General features: G+C 51.9%; 1 protein-coding gene across 1 annotated transcript in view; it reads left to right on the top strand.

Annotated features, from left to right (window-relative positions):
* The window catches only part of LOC138287184 (uncharacterized), a 39,299-nt gene extending 21,346 nt beyond the window's left edge, over positions 1-17,953 (top strand). Inside the window, exon 3 of the mRNA XM_069227544.1 lies at positions 17,688-17,953. Coding sequence (XP_069083645.1) covers positions 17,688-17,953 — 266 coding nt within the window. The remainder of the gene's footprint in view (positions 1-17,687) is intronic.
* Positions 17,954-18,160: the final 207 nt, after the last annotated feature.

Raw genomic sequence — 18,160 nt, forward strand, 5'->3', positions numbered from 1 at the left:
GTGCCCATCTCTGCATAAGCCAGTCTGCACCGGTTCAGGGATCCCTCAGCCCTGCTCTGGCGCGAAACTGGACAAAGGAAAGGGGAGTGACCACTCCCCTGACCTGCACCTCCCCTGAGAGGTGCCCAGAGCTCCTCCAGTGTGCTCCAGACCTCTGCCATCTTGGAAACAGAGGTGCTGCTGGCACACTGGACTGCTCTGAGTGGCCAGTGCCAGCAGGTGACGTCAGAGACTCCTTCTGATAGGCTCCTTCAGGTGTTGCTAGCCTATCCTCTCTCCTAAGTAGCCAAACCTCCTTTTCTGGCTATTTAGGGTCTCTGCTTTGGGGAATTCCTTAGATAACGAATGCAAGAGCTCATCAGAGTTCCTCTGCATCTCTCTCTTCACCTTCTGCCAAGGAATCGACTGCTGACCGCGCTGGAAGCCTGCAAAACTGCAACAAAGTAGCAAAGACGACTACTGCGACCTTGTAATGCTGATCCTGCCGCCTTCTCGACTGTTTTCCTAGTGGTGCATGCTGTGGGGGTAGTCTGCCTCCTCTCTGCACTAGAAGCTCCGAAGAAATCTCCCGTGGGTCGACGGAATCTTCCCCCTGCAACGGCAGGCACCAAAGAACTGCATCACCGGTCCTCTGGGTCTCCTCTCAGCACAACGAGCGAGGTCCCTTGAACTCAGCAACTCTGTCCAAGTGACTCCCACAGTCCAGTGACTCTTCAGTCCAAGTTTGGTGGAGGTAAGTCCTTGCCTCCCCACGCTAGACTGCATCGCTGGGAACCGCATGTTTTGCAGCTACTCCGGCTCCTGTGCACTCTTCCAGGATTTCCTTTGTGCACAGCCAAGCCTGGGTCCCCGGCACTCTAACCTGCAGTGCACGACCTCCTGAGTTGTCCTCCGACGTCGTGGGACCCTCCTTTGTAACTTCGGGTGAGCTCCGGTTCACTCCACTTTGTAGTACCTGTTCCGGCACTTCTGCGGGTGCTGCTTGCTTCTGAGTGGGCTCTTCGTCTTGCTGGACGCCCCCTCTGTCTCCTCACGCAATTGGCGATATTCTGGTCCCTCCTGGGCCACAGCAGCATCCAAAAACCCTAACCGCAACCCTTGCAGTTAGCAAGGCTTGTTTGCGGTCTTTCTGCACGGAAATACCTCTGTACAACTCTTCACGGCGTGGGACATCCATCCTCCAAAGGGGAAGTTTCTAGCCCTTGTCGTTCTTGCAGAATCCACAGCTTCTACCATCTAGTGGCAGCTTCTTTGCACCCACAGCTGGCATTTCCTCCTGGGCATCTGCCCACTCCCAACTTGATTGTGACTCTTGGATTTGGTCCCCTTGTTCCACAGGTACTCTCGTCAGGAAATCCATTGTTGTTGCATTGCTGGTGTTGGTCTTCCTTGCAGAATTCCCCAATCACTACTTCTGTGCTCTTTGGGGAACTTAGGTGCACTTTGCGTTCCACTTTTCAGGGTCTTGGGGTGGGCGATTTTTCTAACCCTCACTGTTTTCTTACAGTCCCAGCGACCCTCTACAAGGTCACATAGGTTTGGGGTCCATTCATGGTTCGCATTCCACTTCTAGAGTATATGGTTTGTGTTGCCCCTATCCCTATGTGCCCCCATTGCATTCTATTGTGACTATACATTGTTTGCACTGTTTTCTATTGCTATTACTGCATATTTTGGTATTGTGTACATATATCTTGTGTATATTTGCTATCCTCATACTGAGGGTACTCACTGAGATACTTTGGTATATTGTCATAAAAATAAAGTACCTTTATTTTTAGTATATCTGTGTATTGTGTTTTCTTATGATATTGTGCAAGTGACACTAGTGGTACTGTAGGAGCTTCACTCGTCTCCTAGTTCAGCCTAAGCTGCTCTGCTAAGCTACCTTTTCTATCAGCCTAAGCTGCTAGACACCCCTCTACACTAATAAGGGATACCTGGGCTTGGTGCAAGGTGTAAGTACCCCTTGGTACTCACTACAAGCCAGTCCAGCCTCCTACAGGCACCAGGTATAAATGTTGGACTTCAGACACCAACACTTCAGTACCCTTCCGGACCTGTGAACTCTGACAGGAAGAAGGACTGCTGTGTTGCTGAAAGGATTGCCGCTCTGCTGGACTACTACCTTGAAGGACTGCTGCCATTAGGTGCTGACCTGCTGCTCTGCTACCTGGGTGAGAAGGACTGAACAAGCATCTCCAAACCTGAGACTTAGAATCTTAGAATGACTCCATGGACTAGTTAGCTGGCATCCTGATCAGAAGCATTAGGGACAGATCAGGCTTCGAACAACCTCGAAACCAGCATCTGGAGTCTGCCATCCGTGAGAACTGAAGTCCCTCCCCACTCCCCCCCCCCCCCCCCCAGCGCCTTTAGACCCTACCGGGTAAGTAGTGCACTTAAGAAATTTGTTTGATTGATTCATTGATTGATTGAAGTCCCAAATGTTGCCACCTGATCCTAGAATCCTTGGAAGTGGGTCTGAAGGTGCTCTGCCAGCCTATCTGTGAATTTAGCAGAACCATTGCATCTCCTCCACAGTGCATTAGAATAGCTGCATCGCCATTGTTACTCAACACTTTGACTTTGGAACTGACGCATCACCTTTGCTGTGTGAAATTCCCTGACACAAGGACTTTGCATCATCCATCACAGCCCATCGCAACCACTGCTGTGTGAACAATTTCCATACATCCAGACATAGCCTCATCAAACGCAGCCCATCAAACCGCTGCTGCATGATGCATCTCCATGTAAGAACATTGCATCATACATCACAGCTTCCCGGAACCACTTCTGTGCGATTCAATTCTTCACCTGGACCTTGCATCGCCTCTGCTGCACAATGCATCCTCAACACAGGACTCTGCATTTCTTTGCAACCAGGATTAAGGTACTGTGTTCAGCAGGCCTAAGTGAGTCCCTTTAGCCAGCCCACAGTCAAGCACAGTAGGCCTGAACTTGTGCCTTTGTCCCTGTGTCTGGCACAACGAGATAGCCACAGTTGGCACCTTGTGCTTTTTGGCGCTATTTTCACTGACATTTTTTAACTTGAATATCTATGGTTCTACTGATTGGATTTTTTTTGTTTTGGTCATATAATATTTATTAACCCTTGTTAGAAATGGGGTCTTTGGTTGACAGTCAGGTTTCCCCTGTCCAAGCAAGGACCCTCACTCTAGTCAGGGTAAGTCACACATAATCCAAATTATCCTGTGCCCACCCTCTGGTAGCTTGGCACTGAGCAGTCAGGCTTAGCTTAGAAGGCAATATGTAACGTATTTGTGCAATAAATCATACCATAACACCTTATAGCACCACAAAAATACACCACACAGTGTTTAGAAAAATATATAATATTTATCTGGAAAAATGCAGCTCAAAACGATTAAAGATGCAATAAGTAAATGTTGAGATATCACTGAAAAGTGATATAAATTGTCTTAAGTCTTTTAGAAGCAAACAAAGTCTCTTTCAAGCACAAAGTACCTGGTTCGCATGAAAAGTCTCCGCAAAGAATCACATAGAAGGAGATGCGTGGAAATAAAGGGGTGTGCTTCGATTTCTAGGGCCACACAAAGCAATGCGTCGTTTAGTTTTCACACAGGAATGGCTGTGCGTCGATTTCCGGCGCTCGGTCGTGGATTCTCTTCGGGTTGCAAGGTTTTCAGATGCCCCGGTGACGATGCGTGGATTTCCTTCACTGGCAGGATGAAGTCACAGGAGCTGCGTCGATTTGGTAGGCCTTCCATTGAATTTTCTACCGTACGGCAGGTGCTGCGTCGATTCCTCTCTGGAAGTCTGGCTGAGTTGTTCCGGTTCGGCGGTGCATCGTTCCGGTGGGCCGTACGTTGAATTTCTGGTTGGTACGCTGGTGCTGCGTCGATCTTCTCATTGCGAAGTCGGGCTGCATCGTTCCGGATTGGTGTGCAGTGAAATTTTCACCAAGGGGCAGGCTGTGCGTCGTTTCTGGCAGGCTGCGTATCGAATTTCGCTGCACGAGGAGTCCTTCTTGTAGAGATAAAGGGGGTCATTACAACATTGGCGGTAAAAGGCGCTTATCGCTGTGCAGAAGACCGCCAATACACCGCCGACGCGGCGGCATTCCGCCACAGCTATTATGACACACATCTTGGAATCTGCTGAAATTCAGACACCCACACAAGACCGCCACACCAAAGGTCAGTGATAAACTGGCTGGAACAAATCCTCCACCTCCACGCCAACAGAAACACGCCCATGCTATTACGACACACGAATCCACGCGGCGGTCTTTCAACCGCGGTATTCCATTGGCGGTACACACCGCCGCGCTCAAAATACACACACATCTCCAAAACACCGCCACATTGGACAATTCCAAATACACACACCTGACACACATACAAACAACACACCCACTCACCCAATACAATATAAAACACACACCCACATCACCCACAAACCCCTACGACCAAAAATTAGAGACGAAGGCGACAGAGAGAGAGCACAGAATAGACAACCCCACTACACAGAGGCACACAACACCATCACCCACACAACATCCACACACAAAACACCACACACCACTACACTCACCACAACCATCACCACATACACCACCCCACACATCACCCACAACTCCCCATGTCACGCCAAAGACACCCCCGCTTTTCCGAGGAGGAGGACAGGGTCATGGTGGAGGAAATCGTCCGGGTAGAGCCACAGCTATTTGGCTCACAGGTACAGCACACATCAATAGCCAGGAAGATGGAGTTATGGCGCAGAATAGTGGACAGGGTGAACGCCGTGGGACAACACCCAAGAAATAGGGAGGATATCAGGAAGAGGTGGAACGACCTACGGGGGAAGGTGCGTTCAACGGTCTCCAGGCACAACATCGCGGTACAGCGGATTGGCGGAGTACCCCCACCTCTTCCCCCACAACTAACAACATGGGAGGAGCAAGTCTTGACCATCTTGCTTCCTGAGGGCCTCGCAGGAGTCGGTGGAGGATGGGACACTGGTAAGTTAATTCTTAACTATCATATCCCCACCCTACCTGCATGCTATCACACACCCCTCCCTCACCCCCTCCCCTATCACTACAACTCCTCACTAATGTACTAATATCACAAACCACCCATCCCAACACCAAGCCCTGCATGACAAAACTAAGCATGGACACCCCTCACTAAAACATGCCCACTGCACATACCCAGTACACCCCCCAACCATCACAACACAACCCCACACACAGGAATGCTGGCACTGGGGTACACAAACACTCACCCATTGCACACCATTACACACACACATGCAATAATCTAGCTCTTATGCCCCTGCAGGAACCCGAAAGACCGTCACCACACCAGAGGGTCCAGACCACACCACTCCACCCCCAGAAGAGGCCCACAGTGACTAGAGCAGCTCTGCCCTACTGGATCCTGATGACCAGGCCGGACCATCGTGGGCCTCGGGACAGTCGGTTCCCCTTGCACAGGCACAGCCCAACACCAACCTTCCACCCTCTGGTAACACCACCACAGCACCCACCCAGCGGGCCCAAACCTCCCTACCCACGACAGGTCAATCAGCGGTGTGTCCACCACTACAGGGAACCCAGGATAACCCACCACCCCAACAACAACAGGGACCTGGGGGCAGTGGTAGTGGGCACACGGTCCAGGGGACGGAGGCACAGGAACACAGGGTAACTCGGAGGGCTGCTGTGCGACAGGGGGCAGACAGGCCAAGGGAACCCACGCTCCACGAGGCCCTCTCCTCCATCATGGGAGCATACCACCACTCCCAGGAGACGATGGCGACAGTCCTGGACAAGTTGCAGGAGACCCTGCGCCTGCAGGACGAACTGTATTTGGGGTTCAGGGAGGAACTCAGGACCATCAGCTCCGCCCTGGGCACCATCGTAGGGGTGCTGAAGGACATACAGCAGACCTTGAGTGACACCGTGGCACTCCAAGGGGCCCCTGACACTAGCCAGGACGATGAACTGCCCACCACCTCCGCCGGCGCTAGTGGACAGGACGCCCCGCCACAGGACCAACACACCAGCACCCCACCCCCTGCAGACGGGCAACCACCACGCAAGCGGTCCCTGAGATCCAGGAACAGGACAGAACAAGATGGCAAGACCCCCGCCAGGAAATGACACCACCCTGTTTGTCCTCCCACTGTCCCACTTTATTACCCTGTCCATACTTAAACTGCCCCAACTCCACTTCCTATGCCCAGATGGGCAGTGCACCTGTGAGACTAATAGACTGGACTCTGCCATGGACATTCCTCCGCCATCACCCATCCTCATTTTAAAACCCCCTCCCATTTCTGAGCACTTCAATAAACACCCTTGAAACACAAAACAATCTGGAGTCAGTCTGTGATTTAGTAAAAATGTATTATCAATGACAGAGTCATAATGGGTTTAACATTGTAAAGCTAACATACCTATGTCAACCATCACAAGCCCTTGAAGGATGCAAGCAGTTGACACGTAGGTAACCACACCTGTGAAACCGTAATGGAAGGGTACAACTCAGTTACCAAATAGTGATTTAAATTGAGAAACAGGATAGAGGTAGACGTGTGAAAGTTAATGTAATGCTAAAAATGAAAATGTTCTCACCTGTGTCTCACTGCAAATATTGCTGTATGACTGACTCCCTGTTGTCGTTGTCTTCTTCCTCAGCTTCATCCTTATCACTGTCCACATGCTTCACAGACTCGACAGCTGCTAAAACACCGTCATCTGGATCATCCTCCTGCAGAAAAGGCACCTGGCGTGGCAAAGCCAAATTATGGAGCATGGAGCAGGCGATGATGATGTCGCACACCTTCTTCGGTGAGTAGAATAGGGATCCACCTGTCATATGGAGGCACCTGAACCTCGCCTTCAGGAGGCCGAAGGTGCGTTTGATCACCCTCCTAGTCCGCCCATGGCCCTCATTGTACCGTTCCTCTGCCCTGGGATTCGTCACTGGGGTCAATAGCCAGGACAGGTTGGGGTAACCAGAGTCCCCCAATAGCCATACACAGTGCCTCTGGAGTTGACCCATCATATCAGGGATGCTGCTATTCCGCAGGATGTAGGCGTCATGCACTGAGCCAGGGAACATAGCATTTACCTGGGAGATGTACTGGTCTGTCAAACAGACCATCTGTACATTCATGGAATGATAACTCTTCCAGTTCCTGTACACCTGTTCACTCCTGTTGGGGGGAACCAGAGCTACATGGGTCCCATCAATAGCACCTATGACGTTGGGGATATGTCCAAGGGCATAGAAGTCACCTCTCACTGTAGGCAAATCCTCCACCTCAGGGAAAATGATGTATCTCCTTACGTGTTTCAGCAGGGCAGACAACACTCTGGACAACACGTTGGAAAACATAGGCTGGGACATCCCTGATGCCATGGCCACTGTTGTCTGAAAAGAGCCCCTTGCAAGGAAATGGAGCACTGACAGCACCTGCACGTCAGGGGGGATTCCAGTCGGATGGCGGATTGGTGACATCAGGTCTGGCTCCAACTGGGTACATAGTTCCTGGATTGTGGCACGGTCAAACCGGTAGGTTACGATGACATGTCTCTCTTCCATTGTCAACAGGTCCACCAGCGGTCGGTACACCAGAGGATTCCGCCATCTTCTCATATGTCCCAGCTGACGGTGCCTACGAAGGACAACAGCGAAGAACCAGTCATTATTCCTCCAGGTATGTACCCACAGTTACACACAAGACTACACCACTCACAAAACCCTTCCTGTATGTGTGTTGAGTGTAGGCCTAGCTATGTATGACACAGTAGTAAATGAAGCCATGTGGGCCCCTGAAATGGCGGCTGCCTGACCTCTAAAGTGGGACAATGGGATTGTGGGGTAACTGCGCTGGCGATGCACACCGTGGCAGTAGGCGGTCGTAGACCGCGGCGCAATGCTGCATTGGTTAACATTGGACCCTATGGGGCCCAGGAGCCAATGAACAGATGCGCTAGCGGTGATGATGCGCACCGCCGCGGACGTCACCGCCATTTTCTATCTGTTCAATCACTAGATACTTGACCTTCGACAGGAGAGGACCTACACTGCAAGTGCTGCTGTGACCTCGGTCTGGAAGCGACTATGGCTGCTGCGTCTGGGGAAAGGGCCCCTGTCTTCACTGCACAGGAGTTGGAGAAACTGGTAGACGGGTCCTCCCCCAGTACACGCTACTCTACAGTCCTCCAGACCAACAGGTTAGTACACAGGGAGCACGTTGTATGGGCTAGGCCTGGGTGGAGAGGGCTGGTTGGAAGAGGGAAAGGGGAAGAGTTCATAGAATATTAATGCATGTGAATGAATGGGCCAAATGGCCAGAGTAGGGAGGGGGCCACTCACAACGACGGTGCAGTTGGTAATGACTGTTCCTCTTCCCTTGTGCATGTCATGTAGGTCAGCGCCCACCAGAAGAAAGATATTTGGCGTGCCATCGCCAAGGAGGTCCGGACCCTGGGGGCCCACCAGAGACGGGGCACCCACTGCCGTAAGAGATGGGAGGACATTCGCAGCTGCAGCAAGAAGACGGCAGAGGCTCAGCTGGGGATGGCCTCCCAACGTGGGAGGGGTGCCCATCGCACCATGACCCCCCTGATGTTCCGGATGCTGGTGGTGGCCTACCCGGAGATGGATGGGCGCTTGAGGGCATCACAGCAGACACAAGGGGGTGAGTACACTCTCATTCTGCGGACTTTGTGTGCAGTGGAGGTGTCTGGGTGGGGCAGGTGGGCTGTGGGCGTCCCTAGGCCAGGGCGAGTTAGGTAGGCAAGGCCCCTCCGTAATGTAGGCCATGTGGCACTCTACCCCACCTCAGCAGAGTGCCAAGTGGAGGTATAGTTGCCCCTGTGGCATCCATGTGCGCAGATGTCCACCATTGCCATATAGGCCATATCCCAGAAATTGCATGTGCAGAGGGCAGGAGCACGGCGTAATGCAGGGGGCTGCTGTGTTTTTCTTGTCTGCCAACGGTAGCGGTATGCCATGCACTAAAACTCTCTTTCTTCTGTCTCCCCCCCTTTTTTGGCTCTCCCTGTCCTTTTGTACATCAGCATCAACAGGTGGAGGTACAGTGGCATCGGAGCACGAGGGAGCTGCATCCCACATGGCCATGGAGGGCCACACCACGGACTCTGAATGCACCAGTGGGACGGAGGGAGAGGGGAGCTTCACGTCGGCCACCGGATCACCAAGCAGCGACACGGACTCGTTCAACGATGTGGGCTCCCTTGTGGTGGCGGCACCATCTGTGCCCCCCACCTCTACAGGTACAGCCGCCACCTCCCCTACCAGCCCCGCCCTCCCAGCAGCCCCTCAGCGTTCGCCCGTGCCACTCACCCAGGAGGGTGGGCATCACCTTCGCCCCAGGCACCTCAGGCCCTGCCCCAGTCACCCCTGCTGCCCTCAGTGAGGAGGCCATTGACCTCCTCAGGTCACTCACTGTTGGGCAGTCTACCATTGTGAATGCCATCCAGGGTGTAAAACGAGAGTTGCAACACGGTAAGGCATTCCTGGAGGGCATTTATTCTGGTCAGGCTGTCCTTCAGCGAACCCTGCAATCTCTGGCCTCAGCACTGATGGCAGCCATTGTCCCTGTGTCTAGCCTCCCCCCTCCAACTTCCTGCACCCAGACCCAATCTCCTGTACCCCAGCCCATCCCAAGCACACCTACAGACCAGCATGCACACAAGTCAACACACACAAGTAGCTCAAGCAAACATAGGCACCACACACACCACAGGCACTCACGTAAGCCTCACCCACATACAGACACAGCAACATCCACTGCCTCCACTGTGTCCCCCTCCTCCTCTTCTCCCTCCTCCCTCCCAGTCTCGTCTACACACACACCTGCATGCACCACATCTACAGGTACCATGAATCGCACCAGGACACCCAGCACCACAAGCCGCTCACCTGCACTCACCACCTCCACTGCCATTTACACGTCCCCTGTGTCCTCTCCCAGTGTGTCTGTGACGCCCCCTCCCAAAGTACACAAACGCCGGCAATCACTCACCCAACATCCATCCACCTCACGACAGCCTCCAGTACCTGCACCCAAAACACCTAAAGTGACACCTCCGACAACCACCTCCTCTTCCTCCACTCCCAGACCCCTTCCAGCTACCCATCCCAGTGTTCGTCAGAAACTGTCCCTCTGTAAAGTTGACCTTTTTGCCCCCACCCCCCCTCCAATTCATCAGTCCCGTCGTAGCGCCTCAGCCAAAAAGCCTCCAATACCAGTGGTGCCTGTTCAAGGTTTGTGGAGTGCACCGGCCACCAGGGCAGGCAGTAGGACCCGGAGCCAAGGCACTGGCAGCCCACCCCCTGTAAATGCTCTCAAATTGGAGAGTGGATGACGGGACCGTGTTAAGACTCCTGGTGGTAAAACAACTGACATGGGTTCCAAGGGGATTGGAGAGTCAGCTGTGACTCCACCAAAGATGGGGAAGGGCCAAAGGAAGTCTGCCCAGCCTGTTGTGAGTGTCACAGCGGAGAAGTGCGCCATCATTTCTGGCGGTCGACACACAACCGCCAGCATCATCGTCACTGGTCCAGAGACCACCGCCAGAGTCACAGCCCAGGAGGGCCCAAGTATCGTCACTGGTCAGGAGACCACCTCCACCGCCGGAGTCATTGCCCAGGAGGGCACAAGTATCGTCACTGGTCCAGAGACCACCGCCAGAGTCACAGCCCAGGAGGGCCCAAGTATCGTCACTGGTCGGGAGACCACCGCCACCGCCGGAGTCATTGCCCAGGAGGGCACAAGTATCGTCACTGGTCCAGAGACCACCGCCAGAGTCACAGCCCAGGAGGGCCCAAGTATCGTCACTGGTCAGGAGACCACCGCCGGAGTCAGTGCCCAGGAGGGCACAAGTATCGTCACTGGTCAGGAGACCACCGCCACCGCCGGAGTCATTGCCCAGGAGGGCACAAGTATTGTCACTGGTCCAGAGACCACCGCCAGAGTCACAGCCCAGGAGGGCCCAAGTATCGTCACTGGTCAGGTGACCACCGCCGGAGTCAGTGCCCAGGAGGGCACAAGTATCATCACTGGTCAGGAGACCACCGCCACCGCCGGAGTCAGTGCCCTGGAGGGCCCCTGGCTGCCACAGCCCCGCTGGGCAATGATGAAACGTCATGCCACACACCAATGTCCAGTGTAGAGAACGACATGCAACACACCAATGTCCAGTGTAGAAGACGTCATGCCACACACCAATGTCCAGTGTAGAAGACGTCATGCCACACACCAATGTCCAGTGTAGAGAACGTCATGCCACACACCATTGTCCAGTGTAGAAGATGTCATGCCACACACCAATGTCCAGTGTAGAGAACGTCATGCCATACACCAATGTCCTTATCAGAACCGCCATGGCAAAGCACCGCTGACCACTCCTGAACCGCCATGTAAAAGCACTGCTGAACAGGGCAAAGACCGCCATGGCAAAGCACCGCTGAACAGTCCTGAACCGCCATGTCAAAGCACCGCTGAGCAGGGCAAAGACCGCCATGGCAAAGCACCGCTGAACAGTCCTGAACCGCCATGTCAAAGCACCGCTGAACAGGGCAAAGACCGCCATGACAAAGCACCTCTGAACAGTCCTGAACCGCCATGTCAAAGCACCGCTGAACAGGGCAAAGACCCCCATGGCAAAGCACCGCTGAACAGTCCTGAACCGCCATGTCAAAGCACCGCTGAACAGGGCAAAGACCGCCATGGCAAAGCTCCACTGAACAGTCCTGAACCGCCATGTCAAAGCACCGCTGAACAGGGCAAAGACGGCCATGGCAAAGCACCGCTGAACAGTCCTGAACCGCTATATCAAAGCACCGCTGAACAGGGCAAAGACCGCCATGGCAAAGCACCGCTGAACAGTCCTGAACCGCCATGTCAAAGCACCGCTGAACAGGGCAAAGACCGCCATGGCAAATCACCGCTGAACAGGGCAAGCACCAGGTAGGAATGAATGGACCACCACATCAGGCATCCTTATCCCATGTGCAGCTGGGACAGTGACAGGGCACGACCTTTCACGGGGAGACTCATCCAGTCTTGGCACCAGTCCCCCCCAGTACCAGTAGAGACCTGCATCAACTTAAGAGACTGTGGCTTTGCACTCCCCAGGATGGCACAGTGGGCAAACCACCCACTGTATAGACTTGAGAGACTGTGGCTTTGCACTCCCCAGGATGGCACAGTGGGTAAACCACCCACAGTAGCGACTTGAGAGACTGGCTTTGCACTCCCCAGGATGGCACAGTGGGCAAACCACCCACAGTAGCGACTTGAGAGACTGTGGCTTTGCACTCCCCAGGATGGCACAGTGGGCAAACCACCCACTGTATAGACTTGAGAGACTGTGGCTTTGCACTCCCCAGGATGGCACAGTGGGCAAACCACCTACTGTAGCGACTTGAGAGACTGTGGCTTTGCACTCCCCAGGATGGCATAAATGGGCATGGAGCCCCGTCGTGGATCTGGCTTTGCACTCCTCCGGCTGAGGTGCCCCCCCTTCCCTTCCCCCTGATGTGCCTGTAGTATTTCTATCTGATGCCCCGGCAGTGTTCTCTTCGATTGTGGTCAGGTATCGTTTGTGGGCCTCGCCCATGCATTTTTGGACTGATGGTGCACGGACATTGTTATGTACATATCTGCACTACTTCTCGTATTGTATATAAATATGACTGATTTTCAAATATATATCTCTATATTTTTGTATGACATGTATATTGGCACATTACATTGTTTGACCGATTTTCGCTTTGTGTTTTCATTCTTCCGGCTGATCGTGGGTTGTTAGTGTGATTTTTTGTGAATGCATTGGTGTGTATGTTGTAATATGCGAGGGTGGGGGTGTTTGGTGGGTGTCCCCCTAACTTTTGCCTCCCCCCTCCACTGTGTCGTAGGTGCAGTACTCACCGTTGTCTTCGGCGCCTACGTAGCTGTTGGTCATAGAGGAGCAGAAACACAAGGGCAGGGAGTATTTGGAGTTCCGGCTCCATGGAGTCCTCGTTCCTCGTGGGATATGTTCAGGTGAGCGTTTTTCCATAACAAAAGCTGTTTCCGCTGTGTTTTTATCCATGGTGAATCCGCCCCGGAAAAGGTGGAGGATTGGCGTGTTGTAATACTGTGGGCGGTACATTGTCTCCCGCCTGTCTGTTGGCGGTGACCGCCGCGCTGCTTGTCTGTACCGCTGTGGCGGGCGGTGTGTTAAAGTGGCTGTCTTTGTTGGCGGTTTCCGCCAGGGTCATAATTCTCTTTTATTTCCCGCCGGCCTGTTTGCGGTATTTCCGCAGCTTTAACACCGTCCGCCAGGGTTGTAATGACCACCAAAGTCTTTTTGGCCCTGACACATCAGGGAACAGGAGGCAAGCTCTATTCAAGCCCTTGGAGAGCACTTCTTCACCACAGACAGAGAGCAGCAGGGTAACAGCAAGGCAGCAGTCTTTCACAGAAAGCAGACAGGTGAGTCCTTTGGGCAGCCAGGCAGTTCTTCTTGGCAGGATGCAGATTCTGGTTCCAGTTTCTTCTCTAGGAAGTGTCTGAATTGGTACGGTCAGAGGCCCTGTTTAAATACCCAAATGTGCCTTTGAAGTGGGGGAGACTTCGAAGAGTGGCTTAGAAGTGCACAAGGTCCCCTTTCAATTCAATCCTGTCTTCCAGGGTCCCAGTGTGGCAGTCCTTTCTGTGAGGGCAGGCTACTGTTCTTTGACATGGAAGTGTCAGGCCCTCCACCCTCCCAGCCCAGGAAGACCCATTGAAAATGCAGATGTATGCAAATGAGTCTGAGTATACTGTGTTTGGGGTGTGTCTGAGTGAATGCACAAGGAGCTGTCAACTAAACCCACCCAGACGTGGATTGTAAGGCACAGAAAGATTTAAGTGAAGAGATATTAAATCCAACTTCACCAGTCATCAGGGTTTTGTATCACCATTCTGGCCATACTAAATATGACCTTCCTACTCCTTTCAGATCAGCAGCTACCACTCAGACATGTATGAGGGCAGCCCCAATGTTAGCCTATGAAGGGAGCAGGCCTCACAGCAATGTAAAAACGAATTTAGGAGTTTTACACTACCAGGACATGTAAACTACACAGGTACATGTTCTGCCTTTTGCCTACACAGCGCCCTGCCCTATGGGTTACCTAGGGCATACCTTAGGGGTGTCTTATGTGTAGAAAAAGGGGAGTTTTAGGCATGGCAAGTACTTTTAAATGCCAAATCGAAGTGACAGTGAAACTGCACACACAGGCCCTGCAGTGGCAGGCCTGAGACAGGGTTAAGGGGCTACTTAAGTGGGTGGCACAATCAGTGCTGCAGGCCCAATAACAGCATTTAATCTACAGGCCCTGGGCACATATAGTGCACTCTACTAGGGACTTATAAGTAAATTTAATAATCCAATTGGGTGTGATCCAGTGTTACCATGTTTAAAGGGAAAGAGCATATGCACTTTAGCACTGGTTAACAGTGGTAAAGTGTGAAGAGTCTTAAAAAAAGCAAAAACAGTATCTAAAAAGTGGAGGGAGGCAGGCAAAAAGTTAAGGGTGACCACCCTAAGGCTGTCAGGTCTAACAACTCTTACTCTATTCCTCCAAATTGGTGTGGGATTTCTTTTTTGTATTTTCACTGTATTCCTGTTTAAAGTTTCACAAATACTTTACACATTGGTTCTAAGTTAACTACAACTGCTCTGTGCTAAGCTACGAAACAGGTACATTTTGAGTTTGCTTATGACTTCACCCTGACAAAGATTGTGGTTCATGCTTTAGTAGGGTTTCATTCCCTTAAACCCTTAATCAGTAACCTAATTTCTTACAACCTTTTTCTATTTTTCCCTACATTTTTTACAATGTTCTTGAATGCAGTGATTTGTTTCTATGGAAAAAAAACATGAACAATCTACAAAAACTATGCACCTTTCATAAATATATAGCTTTCTAGGTTCACCAATAAGTTTAATATATATCTCCATCACTTACTGCACATAGGTAGAAATCACAAAGATTGAAACAAATCAATTACACCTATGTAATATGCAAAACCTGTGGTGCGAAAATGCATACTCTTTCTTGCACCTAATTTTGCTACAACTTGGCTACTTTCTCTGTTGACTCTAGTGGAATCCATAATCCCTAAAGGTCTTTAGAATCCCCAATATAATAGTAAAAAAAGAATGCACATTTGGCATGGATACCTTTTGTGAAAATAAAGTTATGGGGCTTAAGCTTGATCTGCCCCAAAAGTAAAAAAATGGCTCAGCACAGCAGTGGAAAAGCCTCTGTAACTAAGTGGTTAAAGACCTCACACCAACAACCACACTACTCATATTGCTTCATCCACACCAAATATAATCACCAACACAATTTATCTAAAACACTGATTCATACCTCAATCCAAAACAATGACACACATAATGTAAATTGTCAGTAAGAAACTGAAAATCAAGGAAAGATGATAAAGCATGATTGCTGGTTCCCTGATTGTGACTCCCCCGCCCCATAGCCATTGACACCCAATTCAAACCTTAAGAATAGTAGAGGGACAGGGAGATTTCAAAATGGTCCAGTGCACATTCTCCCAGAGTTAGGTAAAAACAAATAAGGTACACTGTTGCAGAGGGAAAACCATAGGTTGAAAGGGCACTCTCAAAAGTAAAAGTCAGGGCCCTCACACTCCCCATGGATGTGATGCTTCATCATAGAGCCTGCTCCTCGTCGGGCTGGCGCTACAATGTCTGACGGGCCTCTCGAGTGGGCTCTTTGCCAGAGATATTTTAGCTGACATCCACAATACAGACCCCTTATGGTGGGCAGATGGTAGGAGTGACCCACCGTTAGTCGCGGGGATGAGGATAGGGAACTCAATAGACAGCACATTGGCCTAAGAGAGCAAACTCCAAAGAATAAAAAAAACATGTTTCAAAATACGGGAGGTACTGTAGGAATGGACCACCACAGGCAGATCATGAATACGGAGCTCACTAGGGGCGTGGCCACGACTAGCATGGAGTAGGCAGTGGACTACGGGAGCTCCGGGGCCTGCGGCCGCTTCTCCTCCTCAATTACCCATCCTGAACCAATTTTAAAGCAGGGGATACATTGCTGATCCCCCCGATACCCTGGAATTCAGGTGGGAGCCACTGAGGTTATATTTACAACTTCAAATTAACTTTTTTCCTCGGCTCTCGGGGCATTCAAAACGGCAGCCGCCATTGTGCGGCGAGAGCCGTCGAGGACACTGCGAGATGGCGTGCCCTGAGGGCGGCGGAGGCCTCCGGACACAGCTGCCAGAAGGAAGCAAAGTTTGTGGGCCCCTGGTGAGGTGGACACGAGAACCGGGGCCAATAACCGGCCCACCCGAAGGTTGCACGCCTGGAAAGGCACAGGCGATCGAGTGCGACCACAGCTGAGAGCGGTGGAAGTGCTAGGAGCAGAGCAGCGACCAGCACAGATTGGGAGTCGATGTCCGGGGGGGCAGGAGCCCGGGCAGTCGCACATGCCTGGGGAGATTGGAGAGGTGCCGCCTCAGCTTGAGCGTCTGGTTCCTGGCACACAGTGGGAGATCATCGGAGGCCCCCGGACGACTTTGCCAATAAGAAAGTGATGTGCCAGTGGGGTTAGGGGCTGTCCGTGCTAATACGAATTTGTACAGAACGGGGAAGGCATTGACCCCTGGGAGTTCAATGGGACAATTGGCAACTGGGATTCAACTTCAAAGTTCCTCAACATGGATGGCCAATGATCCCAATAAGAGGCGGAAGGATTTGGGAACTATGAGGTGAATATAGTTGGGACCATTGCTGTGGCCTTGGTTATTGGCCCCCGAGACCGGCAGTTGAACTTCAATAAACAGCGCATAAGGCGCCGCTGCGGACCATCTGACTTCCAAAAGCACAGCATTGTGAACTCCCACTGTAAACTGCTCATCCATTTTGCTATGAAAGTGCATCACTATGTCACTGTATAGCCCAGACTCATGACAGGTGAGCGAATATTGAGAAATCCAGCCTTGGCACACAAATGGGGAAGACCCTAAAAAAAAGGGACTGCGACATGGGCGGCAGACTGCGCACCAGGGGGTAGGACTTCATCACACATAATATACCGGAGGCAGAATCCACGGACCTTACTCTCCAGGATGCGCTTCAAGCCATAGCAGCATCCCGAACAGCACTGGAAGTTAAGATTGATATGTTAAGCATAGATCTGGGGCTCTTGCGGGACAATCATAGGAGACTGACAGAAAGAGTTTCCACAACGGAACAGGACGCTGGCGAATACCAGGGTGAACACCATAGATAACCGCCTCCAAGTGCTAGAGAGTAGGGCGGAGGATGCTGAGAACAGGGCAAGACGTAATAACATCAGAATCATAGGGATTCCGGAAAAGAGTGAGGCCATGACATGGTGGAATTCTTGGAGAACTGGTTGCAGACGATTGTTGCCCCGGAGGGCCTGTTCACCTTCTTTGCCCTGGAGAGGGCTCACAGAGTGCCTAGCAGAGCGCCGCCTCCGGGGGCTCCTCTGAGGCCTGTGATAGCGAGACTCCTCCATTTTCATGATAGAGACCATATATTGCACCAAGCCGCCAACATGGCAAGATGACAATAGCAAACACTAAAGTTTCCATCTTTCCAGATTTCTCCCAAGAAGTGCCACGACGACGAGTGGGCTATAACTCAGTGAAGCGCAAACAACCTGACCTGGAGATTCCTTATTCAATGCTATTCCTGGCCAGACTCCGAGTAGTTGCCCCGACTGGAACAGAATTCTTCTGTACACCAGAGGAGACCTGGGCCTGGCTGGAGTCTCGCTCGGCCCCAGATCCGAATGCCAACTCGCAACACAGCAAGAAACGACGGCGCCCTAGATTGAGGAAACGACAGACAACAAACAACAAATAGAGCTGGCCCTCCCACCCCAAATGAAGTACAGGAAGAAAGACAATGAGTGATGGAAGCAGTGGCACTGCTTGGCGGAGGACCTGGGAGCTTGGATGTAATGTCACCTCCAAGCTCACTGAGGGGTGATGGGCATTCGGACACCGACAACGAGACTGCGACCTCTACTCAATCGAGCGTAATCCTACCTATGATTACTCCTGGAACAGC

Source organism: Pleurodeles waltl, chromosome 4_1 (genome assembly GCF_031143425.1).
Source record: "Pleurodeles waltl isolate 20211129_DDA chromosome 4_1, aPleWal1.hap1.20221129, whole genome shotgun sequence".
Classification (NCBI taxonomy): domain Eukaryota; kingdom Metazoa; phylum Chordata; class Amphibia; order Caudata; family Salamandridae; genus Pleurodeles; species Pleurodeles waltl.